The 17,873-nt window shown below is 39.0% G+C and overlaps 1 protein-coding gene across 6 annotated transcripts in view; it reads right to left on the bottom strand.

Annotated features, from left to right (window-relative positions):
- ADPRHL1 (ADP-ribosylhydrolase like 1) overlaps positions 1-16,862 on the bottom strand; it is a 41,119-nt gene extending 24,257 nt beyond the window's left edge. For 4 of the 6 annotated variants that reach the window (XR_006414549.1, XM_044428573.1, XM_044428576.1 and 1 more), the window contains exons 1-4: positions 16,557-16,861; positions 10,412-10,576; positions 4,767-4,892; positions 1,681-1,821 (exon numbers count right to left, since the gene is read on the bottom strand). Coding sequence is in view for 5 of the 6 variants with exons in the window: in XM_044428573.1 (XP_044284508.1) it covers positions 1,681-1,821; positions 4,767-4,892; positions 10,412-10,576; positions 16,557-16,770 (646 nt within the window). In the remaining variant the exon portion in view is untranslated. Of the gene's footprint in view, positions 1-1,680; positions 1,822-4,766; positions 4,893-10,411; positions 10,577-16,556 lie in introns of all 6 variants that reach the window. The other 2 variants (XM_044428574.1, XM_044428577.1) reach the window with 2 other exon arrangements.
- Positions 16,863-17,873: the final 1,011 nt, after the last annotated feature.

Below are 17,873 nucleotides of genomic sequence, written 5' to 3'. Positions count from 1 at the left end.
CCTAAATAAAATTTTGCCTTCCCTGTCAGACTAGAGCTTGACAATTCTTGGCCAGCTAATCACTCTTCATCCACTTACCTGGCCCTTGGTTCAGTCAGAATTTTTCCTCACAGCCACAGTACCCAGAATTCACAACTTGGAATACCCCAGTGGTCTTAAGGATAGCCGGGTGAGGATAAGCATTTCTGAACAACAAATTATTATCCTTATGCTTTAAAGAACAAACACACTGAACAAATATTGGGGCTGGGGCCCACTTTTCTCCCAAGACATTTTCTGAACTGTTCAACATGACAGATCTCTAGAACATTAAAATTCTCTGAGAGTTTCTTCACCTTGAAATTTCTCCTCTCTGGAAAACAACCTTCATACTCCAGTAGTATGTATGTATGTATGTATGTATGTATGTATGTATGTATGTATTTATTTATTTAAACCATTTCTATGCCGCCCCATTCGCAAAAAGCCTCAGGGCGGCTTACAACATTAATAAATAAACATAAATAAACAGTTATATAATTAGACTTAAAAAACCAGAAACATCTCGGCACGTACATAAAAACCCAATAAATACAGTTCATAAATTAACAATTAAAATAACTTTTAAATAAAAAGGTCTTGGCCTGGCACCGTAAAACAAATAACAATGGAGCCAGGCGGACCTCTCTGGGGAGCGCATTCCATAGGTGGGGCGCCACCGCAGACAAGGCCCTCCTCTGGGTACTCACCCTCCTAATATCTTTCATGGAGGGTTCCCGGAGAAGGGCCTCTGCTGCCGATCTCAAGGGGTGGGAGGACATATATGGACGCAAGCGTTCCTTTAGATACCCAGGGCCCAAGCCATTGAGGGCTTTATAGGTGATAACCAACACCTTGAATTGGGCCCGGACTTCAATGGGGAGCCAGTGAAGCTGACGGAGAACTGGGGTTATATGAGAACAACGCCCAGTCCCCGTCAGCAACCTGGCAGCTCTGTTTTGCACCAATTGAAGTATCCAGACTGTCTTCAAGGGTAGCCGCATGCAGAATGGGTTACAGAAGTCTAATCGGGAAGTTATCAGTGCATGTGTCACTGTCCCCAGACAATCGTTCTCCAGGTCTCCAGGTAGGGACGCAGCTGATGGATCAGCCAAAGCTGAAGGAAAGCGGTCCTTGCCACCGCGGTCACCTGAACTTCTAATGACAGCTCAGGGTCGAGGAGCACTCCCAAGCTGCGAACCTTGTCCCTAAGAGGGAGTGCAACCCCATTCAGGACAAGGTCCAGGTCCCCCACTCCGAAGCCCAAACCACCCACCAACAGGACCTCCGTCTTGTCTGGACTGAGCTTCAGTTTATTGGCCCTCATCCAGCCCATTACCTTGGCCAGGCACCGGTTCAGCACAGCCACTGCCTCACCTGGATTGGTTGAAAACGAGAGGCAGAGCTGGGTATCATCAGCATACTGATGATTCATTTGCTTGTTCATCCACATGATTGCCCAAATGAGTTTTTATTTTTAAACAATGGAGATAGGTATATTTCTAGAACAGTGTGCATCCCACTGTGTTCATAAGAATACCTAGATTGCATCCCAGAAGAAAATGTCATTGTTAGAAATGACTGGAGGGGAAATTATCAAGATTACTGGTGCAGAAAACATAAAAGTTTGCCTTGTGGTTGTGGCCTGTTGTGCCATTTTACCTGCCATGTGTCTGATAGTCTTCTTGCAATATTCTTCAGCCATCGGGACAACCTTCATCATTTCTCGGCCCCACTGCACCAGCGGCTTCCCTTGTATTGCATAAGAAGTAAACAGAGCTGTGCACAGCGATCCCAAAAATCCTGAAATTAGCATATACAGAGACTGAATTAAACTATGGTGAAAAAAGGGGGTGCACTCCACCCAACAACACAAAAACCCCTAAGAACAGAGCCAAGCTAGACAGATGGAAGGCCCACCTCACCCAGGAGTCTGTCTCCACAGTGCCCGGCCTACTTCCCACAGGCTCCTATGGGCAGGCAGTGAATGCTGTCTTGCTTTTGTTCCCCAGCCACTGGTGTACTAAGGCAGATGACACTGATACATAAAAATAAAATGAAGCCTTGATTCCTAGTGGCCATGGATAGCCTTCTTCTCCATAGATGTATCGAATCCTCTTTTAAACCATCCATGTTGGCTTCAATCACTATACCTTATGGTGGCTAATTCCATAATTTAATGATGTACTAACTGTGGGAAGATGGACATCATTTTATCTGTTCTGCATCTCTCATTATTCATCTTCATGGATTCTAGTATTATAAGAGAATGTGGGAAACTTCTCCTTGATCACTTTCAGGATACCAAGCATAAGTTTTCACTCATCTATGAGATCTAGGCTACAGGTGTAGAAGAAAATAAGTGTTCTTTGCTCAGAAAAATCCAGTATGCAGACACTCCAAGCCATGTTTTTGTAGCAATAATACAAGCATCAACCTAAAACCAGAACATGCTTTATCTACTTAATTTTCATGAGTTAGACTGTTGATAAAAATTGTCTGCCTGGACACTGTGATCAAGATCTGGGGCATCCCTCCAACTGCCAACTCCAATGGAGGCTTTGTTAGCAGCAATAAGGAGAAGGGCCTTCTCAGCGGCAACCCCCACCCTTTATGGAGCGAGTTCTTCACTAAAGTTCAGGCAGGCACCAACTCTAATAGCTTTTTGGTACCAGATTGAGACTGCCCTCTATGACAGGACACTTAATTCATACCACATTAGGATGTTATGTCAACTGCTTAACAGGTCTTGTGATTTAATTTGTATAAACTATTGTAGCTATTTAAAATATTTTAAATTTTGCATTCTTGTTATTGCTATTTTGTATTTTACATTGTATTTTATCTGCTGTTACAAACTGTCCGGAGAACTTCAGCTATTGCGTGATATAGAAATATAATTGATAATAGCTCACAGTTCAATGTCAAGTCACACTCAACACATACTTGAATACTGAGTGTGACTTTTCATGTTGTCTGAACCTGGGCAGTGAGCTGTAACCAAAGTATCTCTCCCTCCAGTTTTCTACTTCTACTGGAGGAAAGGAACCTTTGGATCTAAGCCAGTGAAAGTGACATGTAGATAATTCTGTGCATGTACAGTATTCTCAGAAGAAAGTTTCACTGTGTTCACTGCAATTTAGCCCCTAGTAAATGTGGTTAGGGTTACAGCCTAAACTGACCAAAACATAGATGTTTTTTGTTCACATATTTTGTAATTTTTATCACCCAGTTTAAAAGCCAGAAAAGAAATGGAACTTTCTGTGGAAAAGAAATGGAATGGAATTGGGGTACATTGGCATAATCACAATCATAATAATCTGATATTCTTTAGTAAATATGTATGCCCTACAGCTTGTATCTCTACTTAAGAGGCAGCTATTTGTTATATTTTGATTTCTCTTATGTTACCATTGCAGGGTGATGGGAGAATGGGAGCAGGCTGCTTTTATGAACCCTAAAATAATTTAAGCAGAACATCATAAAGAATTAATGCCCCATTGCATTTCATTCAATTACACTCATCAGAATAGCGACTTAGACAGGAGTTTGATTAAAATTCTAACTCCAGCCTTTTATTCTTGAGCTGATTCAGCAACACTTTTGCATGGTATCACTGTAGCTTGGCTTGTGCTTTGATCATGCAGCCTCACCTAATGCCACTGTGCCAAAGACCTCACTGTGTCTACCTGGCCACTTCCAGTTGCCACAGCTAATTTTGCATTTCTGATTGTGGCCACATTACATCGGGCCATGCTTAAGCTGGTCTTTAGCTGAGGTGCGAGGTGGCGTCACAGAACAGGGATTGTTTGCTTGAATCAATCAATGGATCTCCTGCTTGCAAACCTTTTACTGCTCCATTGATTAGAGGAAGGATGTGTAATAAAGGAAAGCCATGTAAAAAGGAGAGGGAGCAGAAAATCCATCCCTATGCTTGGAAAGAATGTAGCCTGAAATCTAGCTTGGGGAGCTGCTGCCAGTCTGTGTTGACAATGCAGGACCAATGTCAGCTTCCACATAAGCCGCCTTCCCATATTCTAGCTCTTCTTCTCCATCAGTGCTTCTCCTTGCTGCTTCCCCACCCTGCCCATTCTTGTTACAGCCTTCCCTTCAGTTCACATCTTTCTGTTCAATATGTTCCATTTCCATCCACCTACTGTAATAATGACCAATGGAAATGCCTGCTGCGGTGCAGAATTTGAACCTGACATAAAGCAAGCAATTGTTATCTGGCATGAGAAAGCCTCTTTAAATTAAGTGGGACTTACTCCTACATAAACATAATAAATGGTGGGGGGGCATGCATGTTGTTTGCACCTTTGTTTTTAATAGTAGAATGCTGCCTTAGTTTTGTCTTGCCTGCTTTAAACAATATCAAGATACTGTACTTCCCTGCAAATACTATCCCATCTGCTCCTCCTCCCAGTTTTTGAGCTTGGTCATGAAGGGGGAGGGCATTAAAAACTGCCCAGGTGCAGGGAGACATGATGCATGGAAGAAAGTTAAGTACCTCCTCCTATTCAGCAATTATTACCCACAAGTTTTTCTCTATCCCATTTGCCTTATGATGAAAAGAGGGTGAATGTACATCTAACCTTAATAGGTTTAACTTTAACACTGGCCTTATAGTATGGGTAATCAGAGAAAATTCCAGATGTTCCACAACACAAGACCTGTGCTAGCTGTTCATTAGTTGAATACAAAGCTTTATGAATCAGACCCAAACAGGTTAATTCCCCAGATATTACCTGTAGGATGATTGTGAGTCATTCGCCCAACTTCAATGCTCACTTCAATTAGAGTTTCCAGCCTCTCGGGCTTCCAGTATTTCATCCCTAAGCACATGGCTTTCGTAGCTGCTCCAAATCCTGAACCTGCATTGATAAAAATTAAAACAGATGTATTTACAATGACAAATAAGCTGTTTAGATCTGCCAGAAGTTAATGCAGTGAGAAGGAGGAAGATGGTAGTAATAATACAACTCTTAGTTTTGTTAGTGTGAATACATGTATATAGGAGATGGTAGGCTGAAAAGAAACACTTAAATACCACTTGTATTCCTGTTGGAATTTCATTGTTGAAAGCAATCAAACTTAACTCCTTGGATTTTGTCAGATTATGTGTCTGTGAGAGAGAGTTTATAATTATTCATATCCCTCTTTCCCATCTATATACACAAAGCATCTTCTAATATTTTTAAAGAAGTTTAAAAAAATAAAGCTAGGGATTTCTGCAACCTCCAGAGAAAAAGAAAGCAATAGCCAGGTGTTCCTCCATCATTGCTAGATCTGGTTCTCGCTCAAATACTCCTCCCTCAGTGACAGGGACAACCAGTCTTCTCCCCTGGGTCATGCAGATGTGAAGGAATTTAGGGAACTAAAAACAATCTAAACTAAGAAAAGGGAAACTGGTGGCCTTGATAATATTGTTGGTCAACAACAGCCATTATCCCCAGTTATTTCCACTTGCTATGCTGGTTGGAGCTGATGGGTATTTTGAGTCCGACACTTCCCACAGTTAGTTTTGAAACTTATGATCGTCTTGGATTGCTGAACAGTGTAGGTCACCTTCATGGAGCATGTGCAAGAGAAGCAATGTGTGGCCATATTAATGTGCTGCTTGTGTTCTTACTATTTTTATTACTGATTCATTGATGCACTCTCAGCTTACTATGATTCTGTGACATGAGCTGCCTTGGGTGTGTAAACAATGAGCTGGAACTTGAAATAATAAATAAATGAACAAAAAACAAAGCAACAAACCATAAATATCTGTTTAACAATAGTTATAAACACAAAAGTAATACTCATCTCTAACAACAACACCCTCCCACACACACATACACACACACACACAGAGTAAACAAGTCTTCTTTAGCAGTCTCTGTGTCAAGCAGGCATGACACTGAGGAAGGTGCTCCAAACATTTACAACTGCCATAAAAGAGGCCGCCTCCTCCTCCTCATATGTCTGGTATCTGGAGCAGGGTCTCTTATTACAGCTTAATCGTCATCAGTCAAAGTTGATAAAGGACTAAGTGATCCATTTTACGCATGTGCGTGCGCGCACACACACACACTGAGAGAGAGAAGGAGAGAGAACCAGTCATCTCACATCAGAAATTAACGGGCAAGGTGTTTGGGTCAAAAAATATGGTTTACGAGTACTCTAATCCTTGGCACTAAAAAAATTACCACTAAGCCTATGAGGCCTTTCTCCCCCATAGTAACAATAGGTATTAGCCATCTCTAAGGCTAAGTGGCTATATTTCACTTGCCAGAATGGGAACAAGCTTTAGCTGTAGCAGTGGAACTCAGTGCTGGTTGTTTGTTGATTTATACCCTGTTCCAAATGAATGACTCTCAAGATGACTTGTGGCATCTTAAGTCACGAATGAAATTGTCTTGCTCTATAGCATAGTGCAGAGTGCACAATCTTTCTGGTCTCTGGGGCTGCATCGGGCAGAGCCAGGGTACGGCCCATACACAAACTCACACGTGAACACTCACAATGCTGGGATTTCTCTTGCTTGCCTCTGATCTCTCATAAGTTTCTTTTTTTACAAGTACTTCTATAGTAAGCTCACAATAGATAGCTAATGTGGATCTTATTGAGTGAACTGGCAGAAATGCACTGATTCAAAGTCAAACTTTGTACCCATGATAGCATATTGGTGCTAATGGGGAGTTTTTTCTAAACTCTGTAGCCATTGGGGTGGAGGTAGGATTAATGACTGAATCCTGCCTAGGGAGGGAAGTATTAAACTTCTACTTCCAGTGTAGGAGGGATGTCCAGATAAAAAAAATCAGATTCCCCAACTGGCACATCTCCAAGGATGATAGTCTCAAAGGATGTTCTCCAAAGATTCCCCAAATTTCCCATGTGTGTTAGTACTAGTGAAGCAACAACTGGGGGAAAGGACAGTGCATTTTTTGTTGCTAATCCCACTTGTTCTCTCTTAAACCCATTCTGTTTAAGTTTCTGCTTGTATTTCCATTTAAACTTAACATTTAAATGCTGCAAGGAGGAGGGGACATGACATTTATAATAACTCAAAAGGGTGTTCTACACATTGTCATAAGAAAATCTTAACTTTTCAATATCTTATAAGCAGTTCCACTGCTTAGGCATAAAATTGAAAAACACTTAAGGAGGCAATCTAATGCATGTTTAGATAGAAAAAAGAACCTACAATTCCCAGCATGCCCCAGCCAGCCTAATCAAAGTTACACTTAACAAATGCATGAAGAAGAGCTGAGCACTCCTAACATGCCTACCTGGTGCCTTGCAAAATACACAACATAGGTCAGATGGGGTACAATCTAGAGGGTAAGCGGGCTGACCTTACCAGGTTTTCTCTTTTCTTTCCCCTACAACTAACTGCCCAGAGAGAAGCTGAAGTAAGGAAGAGAGCAGCTCTGACAAACTGGGTGGATTGCACAGTGACAAAAATAATCACCATATTACATTGCAGTGTTTGTGCCATGATGCTACTCCAATAAATGATGCTAGTGATGAGTGAGTCAATATTTCTCAATAGCCCAGTGATATAGTGTCATATCAACACAATTGCTGGATCTAGAATCTGCACCACCCATGAGAGGTCAAGTTGTACCAATAAACAAGTGAGCTCTTCTAAATTGCCAGCATTAAAAATGATTTGATGTTGTTGTGCCCAGAGAGTTTAGGCTACTGGAAGATATAAAAATGTAATTAATTGATTAATATTGTTGATATTTATATACCACTTAAATATATTACAGTACCTAAGTGGTTCAAATATAAACATTAGAAACACATTTAAAATACTAAGACTAGAAAAGAATCTCTACAGTCAGGTGTTTTGTGTGGGGCATGCCAGAAGTGAAATAATACACTGTGGCATGATAAATCTTGCATGTGAACTGCTCAGAAAACTTTGGTTATTGGATGGTATAAAATGTAGTGAATATATAAATCAGCATCTTCAAGAAAGTTCTGCTTTGGCACCTACAGTCAGCTGGGTGGGCGTCACATGTATCTCATTTCATCATTTTAGCAATATGGTTTGAGTAGATCACTTGCACTGACAGCACCTCTAGCAAATGTGGACTCTTAAGTGAAGCATGACGGATAGTATTCCTGAAAATAAATACAACATTCCAGGACAAAAATCTAGATGAGAAGGCATAATGCCAGTAACAAAGACTCTTTAAATAGATATAAAACTGGGCAGAGAGGTCTCATGCAAGGACACAGTGCCCTATCAAAGAAATTTCTGGCAGCTCACTTAACATATCCAAGCAGATACGGAATTGTTGCAGAACTGTATCATGGGCATGGACCTTCCCTATGCATGCAAGGGAGAAACACATCCTTTATTTGTAACAAGCTGAAGAATCAATCTCTCGCTCTCTCTCTCGCTCTCTCTCTCGCTCTCTCTCTCTCACACACACACACACACACACACACAGAGAGAGAGAGAGAGAGAGAGAGAGAGAGAGAGAGAGCGCCAATCAGAATAGATTACATATATGAAGCAAATAAAGAATTGATTACAATTACATATTTTGTTCATAATCATGAGTTAAAATTAGGCACTATGATCAGATCAAATGATAATATAATAAACTATCAGACATAGCGTCTTCCGGGCTATGTGACAGGCTGTGTAACGGACATGGATTTAGCACTAGATAGTGTTGAGGCAACAGTGAAGTGGAAAACTATTAAGTTTCTAATGGAATGATAACAGTCTTGTTTATGTTTACTTGGAAGTCCAACTTTGTCTATTTGTGTTTATTACATTGTAACAGCACATACCTACACATGTCTACTCAAAAGTAAGCCTCAAGAAGTTTAATGGGACAATCTCCCAAATATATTGGCATTGGATTACTTATTTCATTAAAATATTTTTAACCCACCTTCTGGGGTAAGTTCTTTCCTTAATGTACAAGATCACTTGTTATAAGTTAAGGTAATTTTGAAATACTATAAATACAATTAACTGAAACACAAAACATTTAAAACAACAGCAATTACAAACAAGTCCCATATATAAAGATGGACAAGTATGCATTTAAAAGCAGGCTGGAACAATCAGGTCTTTAAGGCTCACACATTCTGTAGCAACAGATTCTATAAGGGAGGGGTCTTCAACCAATTTGAGTGACTGACATGGGCACCACCACAAAACACTTAATCAGGCAGTGGCCACCTTCACAGAATCACTGCTTTTGAGTCTGTCACATCTATGGATCTTACATTGGATATTATTCCTGTCTTTTGGACTTTCATTTCATGTCTATTGAACACTGCCAAATCTCTTTAATAAGGAATTGTCTGATTTTTTGTGTAATATAGCTAATGCTTCTTTAAAACTATGTTTAAAAAGTCCAACAGTTACTTCATTTCAATAAGAGGTTATTACACTGATAAATTTTATACTGGAACAGTCTTTAATATACACTGATGTATATACTATTTTAAATTGTTTACCTGCTTCCTGGAAATTAACAAATGGAAGGGGAAATGGATTCCCTGTCCCTTTTGGACAACTAAAAGACTGATGTTACAAAACTGAAAGAATAAATAGTCACCTCCTATAATTCAGTGATATATGAACAGATGGCACATATATCCCAACTGCATAGGGATACTTATTTGGCTATTTGGTCCACTTTTGTTCAAAGCTATATATAATTGCTAGAAAATGCTATTCATTTCATACAAATCCATATATGTATATTAAAACATGTGAGGGGGGGATAATCAGCCTTATAAAATGGGGGGCATGGGGAAAACTACTATAAGATTGCAGACTTGATTTTCAAATTGTGGAATTATGAAATAATTTTATAATAAGCTGGGATTTGTTTACCAATTACAGGAACAGACCAATTTGTCTCCAACATATTTTGTTAATCTCTTTACAGTTCCTTGTAAATTGAACTACTCATGATCACTTGTTGTTGTTGTTGTTAATGCTTTATTAGTTGTTTTTTCATTTTCCAATATAACACAAATGGCAAATCCTTCCCACCTACTTGCTCCAGACTCTTTCCTTCCCCTGGAAGTTCTCCCCTCCCTTTTTCATATTATCCTGTATTTAAAGAGTAAATGATAAATGATGAGAAGTAAAATCAATGAACAAAAATGGGTTCATTAATTTACATAGAGAATAATGAACACAAAATATGGTTCCCTTAAAATAGGGATGTCAATTTGTGGTCTTCCAGATTTTTGACCATCAGTTCCCATCAACATTCCTGACTGGCTCCACTAACTAGGCTGATAGGAGTTGTAAACCAAAACTTCTGGATGACCACAAGTTGACTACCAGTTCTTTGAAAGGACTATGATGTAGGATACTGTCTACTAAAAAAAACCCAACAGCAGCAACTCATTATACCTTTCTCATTAAATGGTGTGTGCCAAGCTAGGAGATAGTTGTCTGGCTTCAGTTGTGAGCAAGCTTCAATAGTAGCAGGATCTGACCGTCTCCCAGAAAGTTTGTCAATAGCATCAACATAACGTTTCACAAGTTCCCGATACAAGTCTTCTAAGCACCAGTAATCTGTTGGGTGGGGAAAAGGATTACACGGTTAGGAAATGATTGAAATACAACAAGACTGAAATATAACAAAAACTTTTTCATTTGTTTCAGTTGCCTCTTAATATCCTGCTGTAAGCACAGTTAAGTGGGCTAAATGATTAACAGTGCAATCCTATATGTTCTTATTTAGAAGCAACTTCCATTAAGTTCAATGGACTCTCATTGCTAATAACTGTTTCTAGAATTTGATCCTAAATAATAAAGGCACATATTTAAGTTGGTTTCAGTGTTAATTTATGTGAAATGCAGATTCTAATTCTTTTAGGTACCTCACCCTGAGTGGGTCTCCCATGGGTGTCAATATGGAGTACATGGGTATGAAATTCACGGTGATTGGAAAAGCCTCTTGTTCAAACAAGTAGTCTTACTGAGGTAAAAAATGTGACAGGATTTATGAGCGTTGCTATTTTGTCTCCTGATAGGTCTTTCTTCCTATCAGCACTACCTTTGTCTCCTCCATAAACCAAACTTTTGCCCCCCCTGTACAGTTTATGGTTCTCCAAGAGGCAGCATCAAAGATTGAGGAGAGACCGCCTGTGTCAGACAGATACCTCCATCCCCCACATTGCTGGAACCTTCTGGTTACTTATAAGAAAGGCTCTCTTCACATACACATAATAATAATAATAATAATAATAATAATAATAATAATAATACATAAACTGGAAATTAATGTTGGGCAGCAGTCCTAAACACACGCGCTCCATCACAATCTATAGGGCTTGAATTAAAAGAATGTGTGTTTCGGATGGGAGTATTAAAATAAAATATATCCTTATGTCTCTTTCAGGAATCTAACGTGGTACTGAACATGTTTCCCTTTAAAATGTACACTGCCTCCTCTGTACCACTACTGGGTTCTGTCCTTGAGGAAAAACCTATTCTGCATTTTGTATTCCTTTAGTCAGTATCTCCCTTCCTTACCTACATGTGTGTGCAATTGTGGAGCTTATAAAAATAATATTAAATAGTCATTAAATTTTATTTTATTTTTTTTATTTATTAAAACATTTTTATGCTGCCCCATTCGCCGAAGTCTCGTGGCGGCTTACAACAATAAATAAAAGTAATTATAATATAAATTACAATAAATATAAACATTAAAAATCCAAAAAATACAATATAAAATATAAGAAACAAAATTAAAGATTTCTGACTGGAGCAATAGTTGCTTTTAGATGTGTATGTGAAAACATTCCTGAGAAAAATTTTTCATGTTCAAGAAGACTTTTCTGGTGGACTAAATATTGCAAGGAGTATATGGATTTTCCAATATTTCTCTTTTTTAGGCTCCCTCTTTCGGTCAAATTTTACATATTAAATTAATTCTTTGTCCATTGCAAAAAGTAATCCAGATACTTTTTGACTGATAAAAAGCCATGTAATTCATAGGCCCACTTGAAACTAGATTTTTCTTTTAGAAAGCAGATAGAGGAGATATTTAGCAGGCAGAAGGAATGTTGTAGATACCTACAGGACAGTAGCTTTCTAGAGAGAAAAAATGGGTTGCTCTTTGATGTCGTCTTTGTACATTAGCAGCCTTTCTTAACCTTGGGTCCCTAAATACTTTTGGATCCCATTATCTCTGACTGCAGGTCATGCCGGATATGGATGATGGAAGTTGTAGTCCAACAGCATCTGGAGACTGGCTTGGGAAAGGCTGCATGACAACCTGCCTGCGTTATAGTCAGAGACTGACAAATGCCTTTTCCACATAATATTTATGCAAAATATAATGGGCACAAGGTGCACAGACCTCATACTCCATGTATGGAGGAATTGTGGGAAACATGGCATATCAAAAGGACTCATCACCTGATCAGGCCATAATGCACAATAGGTTTAGAAACATCACTGGCTCCCTGTGGGGAACACTTTTCTGCAGCATCCAAAGGTGACTTTTAAATTGATTTTACTGTGTCACTTTTCATACAAATTTGATTTTGCTTTATTTCAGCCTTTGCCAACCTGTGTCCTCCAAATGTGTCAGGTCACAACTTTCATAATCTACATTTTATTTATTTAATGCCCTTTTGTCCCACTTTTCTTTAGCCCAGAAGTTTCTCAGAGAAGCTTACAAATATCAGTGGAAAGGCAGCCTCTGCTTTCAGGTTTGTAATCTGAAAGACATGACATTCAAGGAAAAAAGGAAGGCAGGAGGAGGAAAATGCAGTTATTGCAACCAGCTGGGATGGAAATAATGGAAGTTGTAACATTGGGAATCCTGCCTCCTAAAAAAACATTGTCTTATTTCATATCAGTTGTTTTGCCTTGTCATATTTTAAAATGTTGGCTCACCAGTGGCAAAGTACTGTGGCATAATACTGTGCTACATGAACATAACATTCAGGCTGTTAGGAAGAAAACACCAGCAAACTATTAAGAAAAGTTGCATTGTCTTCTTGTGATTTCCATGTGCTTCTTTTTAAATGTTAACTAGCCATATTTGCCTGAATATGGAAATGCAGAAGAAAGGTAGCAGAGTGTGGCTATGCTCCATCTCAATCAATGCATACACCCAACACAGAGCAGAATCAGCAACACAGAGTCTGCAAGTCGCTCTCATATCAAAATGGGAGCAAAATGTTCACTGGTGTGACCTACAAAGGTGCTCCCAAATTTACCTGGAAAGAGAAGGCATGCACAAACGAACTGCCCAATGGAGAATGCTTTCTAATGTAATACTTTCCAGATCTTTAGGACTGGCAATGGGCAAAAGCATTGTCACCTATTTCTCACTGTTCACCCACTGTGGTACTCTTAAAAGATTGTATTGACTGAATTAGAATTAAAATTAATAACTTTTTTACTGTTCCTTCTACTTTAACAACTAGACGTAGCTAAATTAAACAAGTGAATTTTGGTATATGTGTATTATGCTTCCTAAAAGTTCTAGTCCTTGAGGTGGAGGTGAAGAATAACGGCTCCTAGTAATCAATCAACCAGAGAAAAAACACACATAGATAAAAGGGAAATGAAAAGATACTGGCCTCCGTTAATATTTATTGCTTTTAATATTGGCAATATTTTTTTAAAATACAAATATTCAAAAACATATAGAAGGGATGCAAGTCTAGAGCATGTGCTATCAATAGCTTGAAAACAGTGTCAGTAATTACAATTTAAGGAGGAAACCATACTTAAAAACAAAATAAAGTCTTGAAAATACCTCTGATCTGTTTCCCTCCTTAAAACTTTATTTCTGATAAAGTCATCAGAGCATTGACAGTACATGCTGCATTTTTTTATCATTTCTCTAACACTCTCAGGCCAACATCCAGAAGCCTTGGATTCTCCTAGCATGGGAGAAACTGGTAAAATGACACAAGGTGCATCTTATCCAAAAGGTCATTTAGAAGCAATCTTAGTCCCACAATTATCTGGGAGACAGTTTTTCATTTTTCCTGAGTCCAGTTCTAGTTTTCAACTCAGGGAGATGTATGTATATGTGGGGGGGGGGGCAGGGTATTAAAAATGATTCCAAGGTGGCATTTGAAGACGTGTATTGGTGGATGGTAATCTCCTATCTTGCTATTCTCTGCTATAACACCCCTACTCGAGCCCTGCATTTGTGGAAAACATGGGACTCCTTTGTGAAGTCTGCTTTGTCCCTTTTACTCTAACACATCACTGACACCAGCATGAAGCCAAAATCAGGATATATTTTGCATGGCAAGTTTTTCAAATGCCGATCACTGTTACGTGGGATTTATTCAATAACATGCTCTTGCTTCCTTCCAACTTCCTTTTTACTACAGGTAAATAGAGGCAATGCATATACAAAAGTTAGGAAAAAAATGCTCAGATACTGTGTTTACCTTATCACCCAACAGACCAATTGGTGCCATGTTAACATTGCAGAGCACCAAACCCAGTATACTTGAAGATTTGGATTTTTTTTTCCAAAAAATGGTGATGGGAAGCAACACATACTCCTGCTTGTCCTCCTAGAACTAATCTTGGGGTTTACATTCTTACCACTACCTGTATACTCCACTGGAACAAGAGCTGGCTGATATTCTAGGCTTCATGCTCAGCTGTACTAATTGCCAGTGGAACACAGGACTGCAGTTCTTGGCTAGGAGGTGGTACAATCAATGGTAGCCATCGATTCACTTGTTGGCCTGACCAAGACACCACCCTGCAGCATCTGTTTCTTCATTTGTGGAATGATATGGACAAAACCTACCAAGCTGCACTAAGGAAAAAGCAATTATAAATGGCGTTAAACAAATTTGGATTGTAAAATCTTGTAGATGGTTATTGGTCCATGCCTGAGTGTTTTTGTTCTGACAGCAACATCCCTAAGGAAAATTTTAAAGCATTACAAAGCAATTCAATTATTATTGAAATACAAATGGCAAAAGGTCTTAGATGGAAGCCTTCTGCATATCTAAAGGGACCAGAAAACAGCTAGATTCCAAAATAACCATCTTAATTTTGTGGTGGATTACTGTGAATTGTGATACCATCTTTACACATCTCCTAGTCTGGACTAAGGTGTATTTTCCCACACTGCTGCTGCTGCTGCTGCTGCTTCTTAATCAGAAACTACTTATCTTCTTGAATTAATTCTAGAAAGCTTCTTTACAATATTCTTCTATCAGGAATAGAAAGATCAGAACACCTAGTCATTAAATAGCTTGTGCCTTGAAAAGTGATTGATGGGATCAAGAACAAGGTGCTTTTTGAAATAGTTGTCCTGTTCTGTATACTACACAGCCACAGAGATTTATAACTTGCTATGCTACAGCTAGCATAACTAAAAACATTTGCAAAACAGCTCAATATGCCTTGCAGATAACATTTATGTTCATACAGCGGTCAAGAAGCAAGAACCATGTGATGTGCATTTAATCACTGACTATATTCAGAAGTATGCTAGTCATCCTTTCCCTTGATAGGTTGACATCCTGCCATTATCTTTAGGGTATTAGTTGCTGCTCACATCATTGGCTAACCAGTAGCTAGACATAAAATATCCAAGATTCTCTTCAACAGACCTCTGGCTGCTAAATTTAGAGCATCTCAGCAGCAGTCAGATAAGAGTGGAATGTAAGTGAAATTTCATTGACTTTGACATTTCTAATTCTAAAAAATAAATTGAGAACAGGAGAGAAGTGCATTTAAGGAAGTACATTTGTTTTTAGCAAAGATGCAGATGTTCAGTCTCATCTCACATGCATCATGAATCCTGCACATAAATTGGCTTGTAAAATACAGTTGCATTAAAAGGAAAATGACATTTCAGATGTAGGTTTAATGCAGAAGACAGGTGATCTGTTCTATGATAGGCAGTTGCTTCTATACTTGACAAGAACTGGTACCTGTGATACAAGAGGCTTAGGCTTTTACTTGCCCATCCATGTTGTATATAAAGCAAGTTTACACCATTGCATCCAGTTTAAGGCAAAATGTATTGCTTTAATGTATGTCTTAAATAATAACAGTTATACAACCAAGGAAGAGACCTAATAAATAGATTTAATGTGAATGGCAACTTCATCTTTGTAAATCAAAATTAGGTTTGAAGTGCTTCACATAATTATTCTCAGTAATTCTTATAAATAGCTTGGTGAGGTAAATCAATATTACGTTCTGCATATTGCAGATAGTGAGCTGAAAATAGTGGCTTGCCTAAGACCGCTTTGTGAATTCGTGGCTGAGATGCATTTGCAGCAAGTACTTTTTATTTCACAGTTTAGCCAACACAATAAGTTTAGGGTAGATATGCAATTTTGTAAGGTTCTCAGGAAGCCTTCTGGCTAATGATGCAGGACAAAAATCAAATACATAAATAAACACTATACATTGAGAGTTATATAGATCTTTGCATATGTGTACTTCTCAGCTAGCAAACCTTGTGATTACAAATGTTCTCTAGTTTTCATTCTCCCCCCCCCCCCCCCAGATTGTGGCCAGATTACTGAGTTTTTCTTACCTGTGATGAGAGCGTCAGCCGTAGCCATGTGCATGAGAGTATTGTCACTTGTTGGCCATTTGTCGGAGGACATGACCAGGTTCTGGAGTCCCCCAATTTCTTTCAGTTCCCCTTGGATCTTTGCACCTAAAGCATTGTTTTCCCGGGTGAAATTTCGGTAGCCCAGAGCATCCCCTACCCCTGCCAGCAAGAAAGCAGCCTTAAATTTCTCCATTGCAAGATGTCTTCAAGGTGTCTTCTATTCTCTTTGGTTTCAGTAACATTCAATTGGTGTTTCTTTGTTCCTTTGCCTTCAGGCTCAACTCAAGCAACACTTTATATCAGAGCCATTGTGTCATTGCACAGAGCTTTCCATATAAGGTGAGCCTTTCCTTTTCTGGCTTTGCAGATGCCACCATTTGTCAGACATCCAACAAAGGGATAAAAATTGATAGGCCAAGTATTTTCTAACTTATTTTTAAGCTGCAAGCTCAGGAAGCATGCAACACAGTAGTATATGCAAGTACCAAAAAGCAAATGCCCTCGTACAGTTCAGGACAAAACAAGTCAAGAAATATTTTGGCTATCCAATTTAAGTAACTCTATACCTAGAAAAACACATGCTGTAAACAGGAGGTTTATTTTTATGCCTGTGCAAATGAGAATATTTTTCTTTGATTATAAAGTATTTTGGGGGGAAAACTGAGAAAACTACAAAGTCAGAAAAGTTCTCGTTTCTTTTAGGGATGTTAGAGACAGAGGAATGGAAAGCTGTACAGTAGGTCAGCAGTGAAAACCTTTACTTCTCCACTTCCCAAGTTCATTGAGCTAGCCTTAGGTTTTTCTACTGTGCAGTAAGCCACAAATGCTGTGCTGCAGTGAACTGCTACTGTACAGGAGTTTTGACACCTTTTCCTTTTTAGTGCTTTTCCATCAGAATCATTTTGTGTGTGCACACAGATGGGTTATTCTGGGGCAATTAGGCATTCCCAGTGGATGCTTAGCAGTGGTTTCTGATTTCCATGATGATTGCAGCTTCCCCCTCCCCCAATTCTCTGGCTGGATTCATAGATAAGACAAATTTTCTGCATTTTTTCAAAGTGGAGAAAGGATACATCTGTCAGCTCTTAACAATTTGATTAGATTTAAATTCTGGGCTCAGATGTATTGGGCAACTGTTGCCCAGTTGTTGATGTCCCTTTTTGAGGGAGGTGTACTCAGAAAAACAATTCTTACCATCCCACCTCACTGCCTTGCCATAAACATATCAAAAGATGTCTCCGTATCTGGTGGTGAAGACCAGATGACCCCACTCCATTAGTGGGTAACTGTCAAAGT

The sequence above is a fragment of the Varanus komodoensis genome, unplaced genomic scaffold (assembly GCF_004798865.1).
Source record: "Varanus komodoensis strain SLA01 unplaced genomic scaffold, ASM479886v1 scaffold2, whole genome shotgun sequence".
NCBI classification, from domain to species: domain Eukaryota; kingdom Metazoa; phylum Chordata; class Lepidosauria; order Squamata; family Varanidae; genus Varanus; species Varanus komodoensis.
Note: the sequence above shows the minus strand (reverse complement) of the source record. Positions and strands in the feature narration are given on the sequence as shown.